This window comes from Mesoplodon densirostris, chromosome 11 (genome assembly GCF_025265405.1).
Source record: "Mesoplodon densirostris isolate mMesDen1 chromosome 11, mMesDen1 primary haplotype, whole genome shotgun sequence".
NCBI lineage: Eukaryota > Metazoa > Chordata > Mammalia > Artiodactyla > Ziphiidae > Mesoplodon > Mesoplodon densirostris.
The window spans coordinates 67,044,532-67,058,457 of NC_082671.1; the positions used below are offsets into that span (position 1 = coordinate 67,044,532).

The 13,926-nt window shown below is 47.3% G+C and overlaps 1 protein-coding gene across 3 annotated transcripts in view; it reads left to right on the top strand.

The window, feature by feature from the left end:
* TCF20 (transcription factor 20) overlaps positions 1 to 13,926 on the top strand; it is a 96,780-nt gene that overhangs the window by 38,535 nt on the left and 44,319 nt on the right. For all 3 annotated transcript variants that reach the window (XM_060112305.1, XM_060112303.1, XM_060112304.1), the window contains exon 2: positions 5,042 to 10,774. In XM_060112305.1, coding sequence (XP_059968288.1) covers positions 5,078 to 10,774 — 5,697 coding nt within the window. In that variant the 5' untranslated portion in view covers positions 5,042 to 5,077. The remainder of the gene's footprint in view (positions 1 to 5,041; positions 10,775 to 13,926) is intronic.

A 13,926-nucleotide genomic window follows, 5' to 3' on the forward strand; every position in this document is an offset into this window, starting at 1 on the left:
ACCTCCAGGAGTATTACCCTCTCCTTTTCTTCTGCCTTTCAAATCTTTCTTGTGCTCCTCTTTGTAAACTCTAACCCAGATTATGCTGGAAAAAGGGTTCTGAAAAGGTAGCTCCCAGGTTCTGATCTGCAGAGGAGAACTTAGAAAGAGGGTGGTCACAATGCTGCTGAGTTGTCCACAGTGCAGAACTGGGACTATTTACAAAGGGCGAGCAGGGACTGGGGACACCAGTGTCCTGGGCTAGCAGTAGCAGGAGGTGTTAGTATCCCTGGGCCTGGAAGGCAAGAGGAGGAAGCTGTTCCTCGAGCCTGGAGAAGGCGGCTGCTGAGGTTGCCCACCCGGGGCTTGGCCATTGGTGGGTCATCTCAGCCAGCCTCAGCCACTGCAGGGTGGGAGCCAGGAGGGTAAATTCCTCCTCCTCACCCTCTTCCTGCCTCTTCCAGTCAACTGGACCAGAAGCCAGAGGGGCAGTGGAGCCTCTTGACCGTCCCTATGGTGCTCCCTCCCAGAGACAGTAGGATGGAGGTGGGTGAGGAGTAAGGTTGGAGGGAAAGCAGAATAATCCACCAGACAAGGGCCATAACTAGAAGTATTTGTGTTGTTAACATCTTGAAGATTAAAGCATTTTTTCAAGGTAAGGGAGGACAGTAAGCAGAAAATCAAAGGTTAAACCTGAAATAAAAGAGGAAGCAGGTACTTGAAAAGATCTCTCAAGGAAACTGTCTTGAATACAGTTTGGAAAACTTTGTGGAGAAGAGAACGGTTTGGGGAGTGGGATGATATTGGACACAGGAGGAAGAAGGACAAGGAAGGCTAATGTTGCTTTTCTACAAGACGGCGAGGCCGTTGGCCCTGGGGATGGTGGGGAGTGCAGCTGCAGGGGGAAGCCGTGCTTGTAGTGAGGTCAGTGTGGACTCTGGATCATGGACCATGGAACACGTAAGGCACTACGTTCTGGACTTCACCAGTGCACCTCCATAGCCCTCCCGAAACCATTCAGAAGGTTAGGAAAATGGGAGAGAACCAGGAAAGGGAGAGTTGGGGAGGGAGGCGAGTTGGTAAACCTTTTTCATATTAGGTATAGAAATTCCTTATGGGTGACTTGGCTTCCTTTTAGAGTGTCAGATTTTCTTTACTTCATCTGTACTCATTCAAACGAGGAAATTCAGGCATTTGTCACTATTAATCATGAAGCTGTGAAACTGATTACACTGATGCTCTGCTTTTCTTAAATGATGGGACAGTATTGGAATTATCTATTAGTAGCTTATTTTATACACTAATGCTAAAATTAGTACTTTGGGTTTACATTTTCAATTGCTGGTATACTTGGTTTTCCTAATTGCTTTACTTGGAAATACTAAAAAATGAACTTGCACCCACTTTCTGGTGATGAGATACTTCATGTGTACTGAGAGTATTTAACTTGACTAGTACCCTGCGGGAGATACATGGCTGTGGTTTTTTTTTTTTCTTTTTTCATCTAGTCCATAAACCAGAACAATAAGAATAGGGAAGAGGATGACATCATACAGGACAGGAAACCTCTGAGAAGGGCTGAGAGCACACCTCCAAAGGAACTGTACCCAAATCTGTCTCGCACTCTGGAGATGGGATTCTCCGAGGAGCCAGGCAGCCGGAGGCGGAGGCGGGAAGTGCTGATGTTACAGTGTTCTTTACTTCTTAGCAGCTCTTGCTGAGGAAAAATTTGGAGCAAGTGGCAACATTGTTTATACACTCCTTTTTCAGAAGACTGATTTTATTTACAGAAGGATTAATTAAACAACATGTAAGATGTTTATTTATGGAGAGATGATCTCTCAAGGAAGCTTTTCATTAAACTGCCAGATTTAGTCTTTTTGTTCTCTTTAGCCCATCAGCTGCCTTTTATCATGTAGAGAAAGCCATTGGCATTGAGAGCCAGGGTAGGAGGACACCACAAACAGGAAAAATGCCTGTGTGGACAGAATTGGTCCTGACAGTCTTAGCTCCTAAGGTGGTTACTAACTTACCCTAAGTGGCTTAGTGGGGAGGTCCTTGTGAGAGGGGAATAGAGAAGCACGTAACTTCAAAGCATTGTTGGTGGGGTCATCCACTTTCAAGGCTGACCTCTGACAGGACAAGTGGCAGTTGTCACTGACTGCATATTAGATCCTCTGGGTACTGGAGTGTTAAGAACGTGGCCTGAAGGTGCAGACTGCCAGGCCAGCCTTGTGAACTCTGGAAGATGAGCATACTGATTCTGTGAGGATTCAGTGAGTCAGTGCTCGTAAAGTGCTGGTAGAGTATCAAGCACTCCAGTAAGCACTCCAGTAGGAGTTAGCTGTTGCCCAGCAGATTCACTGGAACACAGAAAATAGCTGTCTGTTGCAAAGGCATTTTGAAGAGGATGAGAAGAGGTTTCCTTTAGATTCTGAGATTATTCTTGAATGTTTAAAGGTGACTTTGGGTCATGTGATTATATAATCAAACTTAATATCCAAGTAGTAGACTCTTGTCTAGCTATTTAGACTTAAGATAGTTCAGGAAGAAGTGGGTCAAGCTTTCAGAGCTTAGAGTTACTGACCATCTTCAGCTGTGGTCCATGTTTAATTTCTGCAGTCTCCTCACAGCTCTCATGTGGACTTAACTGGGGTTTTCTCCCTCTGGAACTGGATAATTTTACAGGCAGCATCTCAAGCATCATCTAGCTCTGCTTTCAGATCAGTCATATTCTATTTTCTCTTCCTGCTCTTCTGTCGTCTCACTGCCACACCACCACCTCTGAGTATGGAAGTTCTCACCTGATTCTCTGAGGCTTACTTCTTGTGCGTTTACTGGTTTATAGAATGCCTGCTGTGTGCTCCTTACTGTTTTAATGACAGGAGGATTACAGCAAGGCACCAAGTCTCTGCCCTTGGAAGTTTACATTCTAGTGGGGGCCAGGGACAGATAGTATAGAAGTAGCACATATGTACCTGTTGGGAACAAATACTGGGGAGGAAACAAGGCAGGGGAATCAGGAAGGCCCAGGTGAGGGTGTGGAGTTAGCTGTTTTTTAATAGGATGGCCAGGGGAAGGCCAAGCTGGTTCCTGGAAGGAAGTAAAGGGGAAGGTCGTGTGCCTCTGGAGCAGGAGCATCACCGGCAAGAGCAAAGTTCCTGTGTAGAAATAAATGCTGGCGGCCCGGCCCAGAGGCAAGGAGACAGCAGAACTAGGGCAGAGAGTGGCAGAGGAGGACGTCAGAGAAGTTAGGAGGTGGGGGGCGGGACTCCCAGACCAGCTTCACTTGGGATGAAATGGGGAGCCACTGCAGGGCTTGGAGGTACGGAATCCAGCTTACCAACTCACCTTTTAAAAGAATCACTGACGTTCCTGCCGGCAACTTCTTTTTCAGCTCCCCTGAGAGGGAGTTAAGAAAGTAGATTCATAAGTCATTGTAGGAAAACTTTGTCTTAACTTACCCTAGCCCATGTGTGTTTTGTAATTTCTTTTTTGAATAATTGATTTTAAAGTCATTTGGAGCAGTTTGACCTTGTCTTATTCATCTCTGACTCTGAGAAGACAGACCCAGGCAAAAGGTGTAAAATAGAGAGCTAGTGGGAACCTGCGGTACAGCACAGGGGGCTCAGCTCGGCACTCTGTGACGACCTAGATGGGCGGGATGGGGGGGTTGGGGTGGGAGGGAAGACCTAGAGGTAGGGGATATATGTATACATATAGCTGATTCACTTCATCGTACAGCAGAAAATACCACAACATTGTAAAGCAATTATACTCCAATTAAAAAAAAAACAGCTCTTGATTAATTGTTTAAGAGGAGTATTATATTACATGAGAATTACATTAGCAAAGGTAATGGAAAGTGTTGACCCAATCAGATGACTTTGGGAAGAGTCTAGGTCCTAGGCTTGGTGAATTCTTATTTTCCTCTATATCTTTTGCTGTTCTCCTGTGTGACTGAGTTCCCTCTTTCATAGGAATGGCCAATAATAACTTTGTGAATACTAGATTGGTAAGTCAAAAACTACATGGGGGGGCTTCCCTGGTGGCGCAGTGGTTGAGAGTCCGCCTGCCAATGCAGGAGACACGGGTTCGTGCCCCGGTCCAGGAAGATCCCACATGCCGCGGAGCGGCTGGGCCCATGAGCCATGGCCGCTGAGCCTGTGCGTCTGGAGCCTGCGCTCCGCAACGGGAGAGGCCACAACAGTGAGAGGCCCGCGTACGGCAAAAAAAAAAAAACTACATGGGGGTTAGAGATGCTAAAACTTCTTGCAAACCTCCGGAAAGAATCTGGACGAATAATCACTGCTACTTTGGCTTATGATGCCTAGCCCTTTGTACCTGGGAGTTGAGGATGGGGGCGGGTGGTGGGGCTTGGACATACTTATGTGTCAAGAAGAGGTTAACCCCTAAGATTGTATAGCTGACTAAAGCAATAAGGAATCCATACAGTGTTAAGAGTTGAGTGTCCCGGGGTCACCCATCATCACAGGTTGTTGGTAATTATAGTAAACCTGCAGTCACATGCATTAGGATATAAGGAGCTGACTTCTGTTCTCAGGCCAGTTCCATTTCTCAAAGTCGGGGGGGAGAGTAACTGCCTCATCATTATGTGAGACTCTCGGTTCAATAATCAGTCTAATGATACATGAAACAAACTAAAAGTGTTTTTTCCTCACCCCTCCCCCACCATAACTGGAAGACTTTAAAAAAATTGTTGGATTTTTTATTGACAATAATAATATAGCCCCATATTTAACCCGGTTGAATTTTGGGGGCTCATTTATCTAATAGTGAGGTTTTTACTGTATTGAATTTGTATTTACCCAGAATGTTTCTTTTCATACTATCATAGACTTCTGCCTCACTCTTTTGGATGTTTCTCTGCTTATTTGCAGCTTCAGAAATGGATAGGATAAGAAATAAAGGAGATGAAATTCAAACCAGTTAACTTCATCTGGGCATCTGAATTTTCACGTCCCCTCCATCTCTAAACTTGATTTTATTTGTACTGAGGAGATGCACGTCTAATACTCGTTTTTTTTCCTTCCATTACCAGGAGGGCTGTTGGCCTGCTGCAGTGCTGCTGAACAGTATGCAGTCCTTCCGGGAGCAAAGCAGTTACCACGGAAACCAGCAGAGCTACCCACAGGAGGTACACGGCTCATCCCGGATAGAAGAGTTCAGCCCTCGCCAGGCCCAGATGTTCCAGAATTTTGGGGGTGCAGGTGGCGGTAGTGGTGGCAGTGGCGGCAGCAGTGGTGGTGGACGACGAGGAACAGCGGCTGCTGCTGCAGCAGCGGCAATGGCCAGCGAAACCTCCGGCCATCAGGGCTACCAGGGTTTCCGGAAAGAGGCTGGAGACTTTTACTACATGGCAGGCAGCAAAGACCCCGTGGCAGCCGGAACCCCGCAGCCTGCTCAGCGAAGGCCTTCTGGGCCCGTGCAGAGCTATGGACCCCCCCAGGGGAGCAGCTTTGGCAATCAGTATGGGAGTGAGGGTCATGTGGGCCAGTTTCAAGCACAGCACTCTGCCCTTGGTGGCGTGTCTCATTATCAGCAGGATTACGCGGGACCTTTCTCTCCAGGGAGCACTCAGTACCAGCAGCAGCCTTCCAGCCAACAGCAGCAGCAAGTGCAGCAGTTGAGACAGCAGCTTTACCAGTCCCATCAGCCTCTGCCGCAGGCCACTGGCCAGCCGGCGTCCGGCTCATCCCACATGCAGCCGATGCAGCGGCCCTCAACTCTGCCAGCCTCTGCCACTGGTTACCAGTTAAGAGTGGGTCAGTTTGGCCAACACTACCAGTCTTCTGCTGCGACCTCCTCCTCCTTCCCTTCACCACAACGTTTCAGCCAGTCTGGACAGAGCTATGACGGCAGTTACAGTGTGAATGCTGGATCCCAGTACGAAGGACATAATGTGGGTTCTAATGCACAGGCTTACGGAACACAATCGAATTACAGCTATCAGCCTCAATCTATGAAGAATTTTGAACAGACGAAGATTCCACAAGGGACCCAGCAGGGGCAGCAACAGCAGCAGCAGCAGCAGCAACAGCAGCAGCAGCAGCAGCAGCAGCAACAGCAGCAGCAGCAGCAGCAGCAGCATCCTCAGCATGTGATGCAGTATACCAACACTGCCACCAAGCTGCCGCTGCAAAGCCAGGTGGGGCAGTACAGCCAGCCCGAGGTTCCTGTGAGGTCCCCCATGCAGTTTCACCAGAACTTCAGCCCCATTTCTAACCCTTCCCCGGCTGCCTCTGTGGTTCAGTCTCCAAGCTGTAGCTCTACCCCATCTCCTCTTATGCAGAGTGGGGAGAATCTCCAGTGTGGGCAAGGCAATGTGCCGATGGGTTCCAGAAACAGAATTCTACAGTTAATGCCTCAACTCAGCCCAACCCCATCAATGATGCCCAGTCCTAATTCTCATGCTGCAGGCTTCAAAGGGTTTGGACTAGAAGGGGTGCCAGAAAAGCGGCTGACAGATCCTGGGTTGAGTAGTTTGAGTGCCCTGAGTACACAAGTGGCCAATCTTCCTAATACTGTTCAACACATGCTACTTTCCGATGCCCTGACACCTCAGAAGAAGACCTCCAAGAGGCCTTCTTCATCTTCTAAGAAAGCAGACAGCTGCACAAACTCCGAAGGCTCCTCACAGGCTGAAGAACAACTGAAGTCCCCTATGGCAGAGTCACTGGATGGAGGCTGCTCCAGCAGTTCCGAGGATCAAGGTGAGAGGGTGAGGCAGCTAAGTGGCCAGAGCACCAGTTCTGACACCACCTACAAGGGTGGAGCCTCAGAGAAAGCAGGCTCCTCACCAGCACAAGTCACTCAGAACGAAGCCCCCAGACTCAGTGCCAGTCCTGTAGCCAGAGAAGAGACCGCCTCACCAGGTGCTAAGGACATGCCATTGTCATCCGAGGGCAACCCAAAAGTCAGTGAGAAGACAGTTGGGGTGATTGTCTCCCGGGAAGCTATGACAAGTCGGGTAGAAAAACCTGGTGGGCAAGAAAAAGGCTCCCAAGAGGATGATCCTGCAGCCACTCAAAGGCCACCCAGCACTGGCGGGGCAAAGGAAACCAGTCATGCGTCACTTCCACAGCCAGAGCCTCCGGGAGGAGGAAATAAAGGAAACAAAAATGGAGATAATAACTCCAACCACAATGGAGAAGGAAACGGCCAGAGTGGGCACTCCACAGGGGGCTCTGGTTTTATAGGCAGAACTGAGCCTAGCAAATCTCCTGGAAGCTTGCGCTATAGTTACAAAGATAGCTTTGGGCCAGCCGTGCCAAGAAATGTCAGTGGCTTTCCTCAGTTTCCTACAGGACAAGATAAGGGGGACTTCACTGGCCATGGGGAGCGAAAGGGTAGGAATGAGAAGTTCCCTAGCCTCCTGCAGGAAGTGCTTCAGGGTTACCACCACCACCCTGACAGGAGATATTCTAGGAGTACTCAGGAGCACCAGGGCATGGCTGGTGGCCTAGAAGGAGCCACAAGGCCCAATGTGTTAGTCAGTCAAACCAATGAATTAGCTAGCAGGGGCCTTTTGAACAAAAGCATTGGTTCCCTATTAGAAAATCCCCATTGGGGCCCCTGGGAAAGGAAATCAAGTGGCTCGGCTCCTGAAATGAAACAGATCAATTTGGCTGACTATCCAATTCCCAGAAAGTTTGAAATAGAGCCTCAGTCATCAGCCCATGAGCCCGGGGGTTCCCTCTCTGAAAGAAGATCAGTGATCTGTGATATTTCTCCACTAAGACAGATTGTCAGAGACCCGGGGGCTCACTCACTGGGACACATGGGTGCCGACACCAGACTTGGGAGGAATGAACGTCTCAATCCAAGTTTAAGTCAGTCGGTCATTCTTCCAGGTGGGTTGGTGTCCATGGAAACAAAGCTGAAATCGCAGAGTGGGCAGATAAAAGAGGAAGACTTTGAACAATCCAAGTCCCAAGCTAGTTTCAACAACAAGAAATCTGGAGACCACTGCCACCCTGCTAGCATCAAGCATGAGTCTTACCGAGGCAACGCCAGCCCTGGAGCAGCTACCCATGATTCCATCTCAGACTATGGCCCACAGGACGGCAGACCCACGCCAATGCGGCGAGTCGCTGGCCGAGTTGGTCGGGAGGGCATGAGGGGTCGTTCCCCTTCTCAGTATCATGACTTTTCAGAAAAATTGAAGATGTCTCCTGGGAGGAGCAGAGGCCCAGGGGGAGACCCTCATCACATAAACCCACATATGACCTTTTCAGAGAGGGCCAACAGGAGTTCTTTGCACACTCCCTTTTCTCCCAACTCAGAAAGCCTGGCCTCTGCTTATCACACAAACACTCGCGCTCATGCTTATGGGGACCCCAGTGCAGGTTTGAATTCTCAGCTCCATTACAAGAGACAGATGTACCAACAGCAACAAGAGGAATATAAGGACTGGAGCAGCAGTTCTGCTCAGGGAGTGATCGCTGCAGCTCAGCACAGGCAGGAAGGACCCCGCAAGAGTCCAAGGCAGCAGCAGTTTCTTGACCGAGTACGGAGCCCCCTGAAGAATGACAAAGATGGCATGATGTATGGCCCACCAATGGGGACTTACCATGACCCCAGTGGTCAGGATGGTGGGCGCTGCCTCATGTCTAGTGATGGTCTTTCTAACAAAGGCATCGAATTGAAGCACGGCTCCCAGAAGTTACAACAAGAATCTTGTTGGGATCTTTCTCGGCAAACTTCTCCAGCCAAAAGCAGCGGTCCTCCAGGAATGTCCAGTCAGAAAAGGTATGGACCACCCCACGAGACCGACGGACATGGGCTAGCTGAGTCTACACAGTCATCCAAACCTAGTAATGTTATGCTAAGGCTTCCAGGTCAAGAGGATCATTCTTCTCAAAACCCCTTAATCATGAGGAGGCGTGTCCGTTCTTTTATCTCTCCCATTCCCAGTAAGAGACAGTCACAAGATGTGAAGAACAGTAACGCTGAAGATAAAGGGCGCCTTCTTCACCCATCAAAAGAAGGTGCTGATAAAGCCTTCAATTCCTATGCCCATCTTTCTCACAGCCAGGAGATCAAGTCCATCCCTAAGAGAGAATCCTCCAAGGACCTTCCAAGTCCGGATGGTAGAAACTGCCCTGCTGTTACCCTCACAAGTCCTGCTAAGACCAAAATACTGCCCCCACGGAAAGGACGGGGGTTGAAATTGGAAGCTATCGTTCAGAAGATCACATCCCCAAACATTAGGAGGAGTGCATCCTCGAACAGTGCGGAGGCTGGGGGAGACGCAGTTACTCTCGATGACATCCTGTCTTTGAAGAGCGGCCCTCCCGAAGGCGGGAGTGGTGCTGTTCAAGATGCCGAGATGGAGAAGAGAAAAGGTGAGGTGGTATCTGACCTAGTCTGTCCAACAAACCAGGAGTTGAGCGTAGAAAAGCCTCTTGCACGGTCTTCGGAGGAGTGGCGTGGCAGTGGGGATGACAAAGTGAAGACCGAGACACACCCAGACACGGCCCCTGCTGGAAAGGAACCCCCTGGTGCCATGACGTCCGCCACCTCACAGAAGCCTGGGAGTAACCAAGGGAGACCAGATGGTTCCGTGGGCGGGACAGCACCTTTAATCTTTCCTGACTCAAAGAATGTACCTCCAGCGGGCTCATTGGCTCCTGAGGCAAACCCCAAGGCTGAAGAGAAAGAGAACGATACAGTGATGATTTCCCCCAAACAGGAGGGTTTTCCCCCAAAGGGTTATTTCCCATCAGGAAAGAAGAAGGGGAGACCCATCGGTAGTGTGAATAAGCAAAAGAAACAACAGCAGCCACCACCTCCACCCCCTCAGCCCCCTCAGATACCAGAAGGTTCTGCAGAGGGAGAGCCAAAGCCAAAAAAGCAGAGGCAAAGGAGGGAGAGAAGGAAGCCTGGGGCGCAGCCAAGGAAGCGGAAAACCAAACAAGCAGTTCCCATCGTAGAGCCCCAAGAACCTGAGATCAAGCTGAAGTATGCCACTCAGCCACTGGATAAAACTGATGCCAAGAACAAGTCTTTTTTCCCTTATATCCATGTAGTAAATAAATGTGAACTTGGAGCCGTTTGTACAATCATCAATGCTGAGGAAGAAGAACAGACCAAATTGGTGAGGGGTCGGAAGGGTCAGAGGTCCCTGACCCCTCCACCCAGCAGCACTGAGAGCAAGGTTCTCCCAGCTTCATCCTTTATGTTGCAGGGACCTGTCGTGACAGAGTCTTCTGTTATGGGGCACCTGGTGTGCTGTCTGTGTGGCAAGTGGGCCAGTTACCGGAACATGGGCGACCTCTTTGGACCCTTTTATCCCCAAGATTATGCAGCCACTCTCCCCAAGAATCCGCCTCCTAAGAGGGCCACGGAAGTGCAGAGCAGAGTTAAGGTGCGGCACAAAAGCGCTTCAAATGGCTCCAAGACGGACACTGAGGAGGAGGAAGAGCAGCAGCGGCAGCAGAAGGAGCAGAGGAGCCTGGCCGCGCACCCCAGGTTCAAGCGGCGCCACCGCTCGGAAGACTGTGGCGGAGGCCCCCGGTCCCTGTCCAGGGGGCTCCCTTGTAAAAAGGCAACCGCTGAGGGCAGCAGCGAAAAGACTGTTTTGGACTCAAAGCCCTCCGTGCCCACCACTTCAGAAGGTGGCCCCGAGTTGGAGTTACAAATCCCTGAACTACCTCTTGACAGCAATGAATTTTGGGTCCATGAGGGTTGTATTCTCTGGGCCAATGGAATCTACCTGGTCTGTGGCAGGCTCTATGGCCTGCAGGAAGCGCTGGAAATAGCCAGAGAGATGGTGAGTACAAGAAATCCCTTACCAGTTGCTCTTTTTGTTACTTCTTTTTGATTCCTTTTCTTCCACCTTCACTTGTTTCAGCCGTATTTTTTATTCTTTCACATCACATGGTGATTCCTCCAAATTAAAGCCCCTAAACTCATGTACAACACAGGGAATATAGCCAGTGCTTTATAATAACCGTAAATGGAGTATAACATTTAAAAATCGTGAATCACTATGTTGTACACCTGTAACTTACATAATATGGTACATCAACAATACTTCAATTAAAAAATAATAATAAAGCTCCTAGACCCAAATAACAGAAAATTAAGTAATTTGGACATTTGTTTCACTTTTTACTTTTATCAGCAATATGTGTTCACAGGTTACAGGGTCATGCTACTGTCCTCCAGCTCATTAAACCAAACGTCCCTGTTTCATCCCTTCTCAAACCTGATTCCTCTGCCAGTTTCCTGTGTTTCTAAACGATAAGTTTTTACTGCCACTTGTGTTATCTACGGATCTTTTTTCCCATTTTTCAACATCTGACTCTAATACTTATGAAATATATGCTATGGATATAACTTCTTTTAAAACTTTTCACTTCTCTAGAATTATTAATTCATGTTTTTATTTGCTTTTTATTTTCTTGGACCACATCTTTCCAATCCAAACGGCTCCTTCCACAGGGGTTTTTGTTCTTCAGGTCTTTTTTTTTTTTTTTTTTATTGGGGTATGGTTGTTTTACAATATTGTGTTAGTTTCTACTGTACAGCGAAGTGAAGTAGAGTTCCCTGTGCTATACAGCAGGTTCTCGTTAGTTATCTACTTTATCCATAGTAGTGTATATATGTCAGGTCTCTTTCATAACTTTCCTGGGGCGTTCATCATCACAATCATCATCATTTACTTCTTCCCTCTGTGGAATGCTCTTACCTTACCCATGTCTTTACCTTACTTAGTCTGGGTCCTTATTTAATGGAGTGCATCATCCTTTAGGATTTTCCTGAGAAAAAGGATGCTTGGGAGGTAAATACATTGAGGTCTTATGTATCTGGACGTCTTTATCCCATCCTCACATTTGATGGAGGGTTGGTTGGGTATAGAATCTAGTTGCCTCTCACAATCTTGGAGTCATGCTTCCTGACCTGTCCTCTACCTCCTAGTGTTGCAGTCGACAGGACTGGAACCACTCTGATTTTCAGGCCCTTATATGTGTGTTGAGTCTTTCTCCTCTGGAAGTTTAAGGATCTTCTCATTTCCCTAGAGTTCTGAAATCTCAAATGATAGGCCTTGAGGTTGGCCTTTTCTTGCCATCTGTAACTCATGGCTGTTAGATCAGGAAGTTTATGTGTTACTTCTTTGATAATTTCCTTCCCTCTGTTTTCTCTATTCTCTCCTTCTGGAATTCCCATTAATTAGGAATTGTACCTCCTGGATTGATCTTCTGGCTTTGTCTTTTCTTTCCTATTCTGTGTTCTTTCTGTCTTTTTGTTCTGATTTCTCCATGCTTTCTACAACTTTATCATCTAATCAACCTTTTATATATTTATTTTCATATCTGATATTTTCAACAACTTTCTCTTCTCTGAATATCCCTTTGTGGGGACAGTTACCTGGTTAAACTGGGTTGAGTAGGGGACCTAACTCCTCATACAGGCTTTGAGCTAATGTTCTGGTTTCCAGCCCCACCTTGTACCCCCCACTTTCTGAGACACCAGTGCTTCCCAGGCTCTGTGCCACAAGGTGGCTGGCTTTCTAGTGGCTCCTCCCCAGCACTCTCCCCTCTTCTTCCCTTCAGTCTGCTGAAGCACTTGCTCTGTTTTATTTCCAGTTTCCAGAATTTGGACATCTCCTGTGTGTTGTTTGTTTCCCCTCCCATTCTTCAGGTCCTCATGAATTTATAAGTTTATCCCTTCGTTTTTGTGGAAAGGAAACAGATGTGTAAATGTATGTTCAGTCTGTGATGTTTAATCAGATGAGAGTTTTTTGTATTGATTTGTATTTAAAACTTTCCATGCTTGACAGATGTACAGGTAACTTTCAGTCATACTTAATAAGGGTTTTATCAGCCAGGATCATAGTATTCTTGGACACTTCATACTGTCCTCTCCTCCCCACTACATCTTCCCCACAATGCACTGTATTTTATCATTGCATTATCCCCAGAATTTATAACAGTGTCTGATGAAAAGGAAGTGCTTGTAAACTATAGTCCAAAAAAGGTAATTAATGTAAAATTTACATATATTTTAAATTAGAACATTCTAATTCAGCCACACAAGGAGTTTGCTTTTCCCTCCAAGACATTGTCCCCACCCCCCCACTTCCCCACAGAATCTTTTTTCTCCCTCCTTCACCCTCTGCACCACCATTGTCACTCCTAAAGCCCCAAGTTTGAAATAGATTTGCTTTTTAGACACAGTGGCTTTTTTTTTTTTTTTTTTTTTTTTAACCACACTTCTTGGCTTGCGGGATCTCAGTTCCCCGACCAGGGATTGAATCCAGGCCACGGCATTGAAAGCCCAGAATCCTAACCACTAGGCCACCAGGGAAGTCCCCCACAGTGGCATTTTAAAATGCAGAAGTCCTAAAGGGACATAACATTTAAGACTGTAAAGTAAACACAAAATTCTTTAGTCAGTTCTGAGAGCTCAGTAATCCATTAATCATCCTCTTGCTCCAGTTGATGGCCTGCTTGCCAACTTCACTCTGATGGTTACAATATTTGGTGGGTTGGTTTGTTTTATTTGTTACTTTTTGGTGTGTGTCGCTATCTGCCCATGTTTTCTTTATTTCAACATAGAACATTATTGACATCTCTCAGAGTAATTTTTATGTGTAAACTTTGGAACATTCTCTAGTAATAACTGGTAACCAGTAATCAGCAGGCTAAATCCTTCTCAGCAAACCACTAGATCCCGTGTCTCAATTCAAGGCTAGTTTATAGAAAGTAGAAAGCACCCTATAATGATGCGACCACCCTAAATCACAGCTCCCTCCATCCTCAAAAGGGCCAAACAGCAGGCCTGCCTTCTAAAACTCCTAGTCAGGAATCATGTCTTCAGAAAGTGACAATTTAGTCTTCTACTTGTCAGCTTTGATCCCAAAATAAAATCTGGAATGTTATAATTGGAACAAATACACTGAATATGATAAATCAGTCT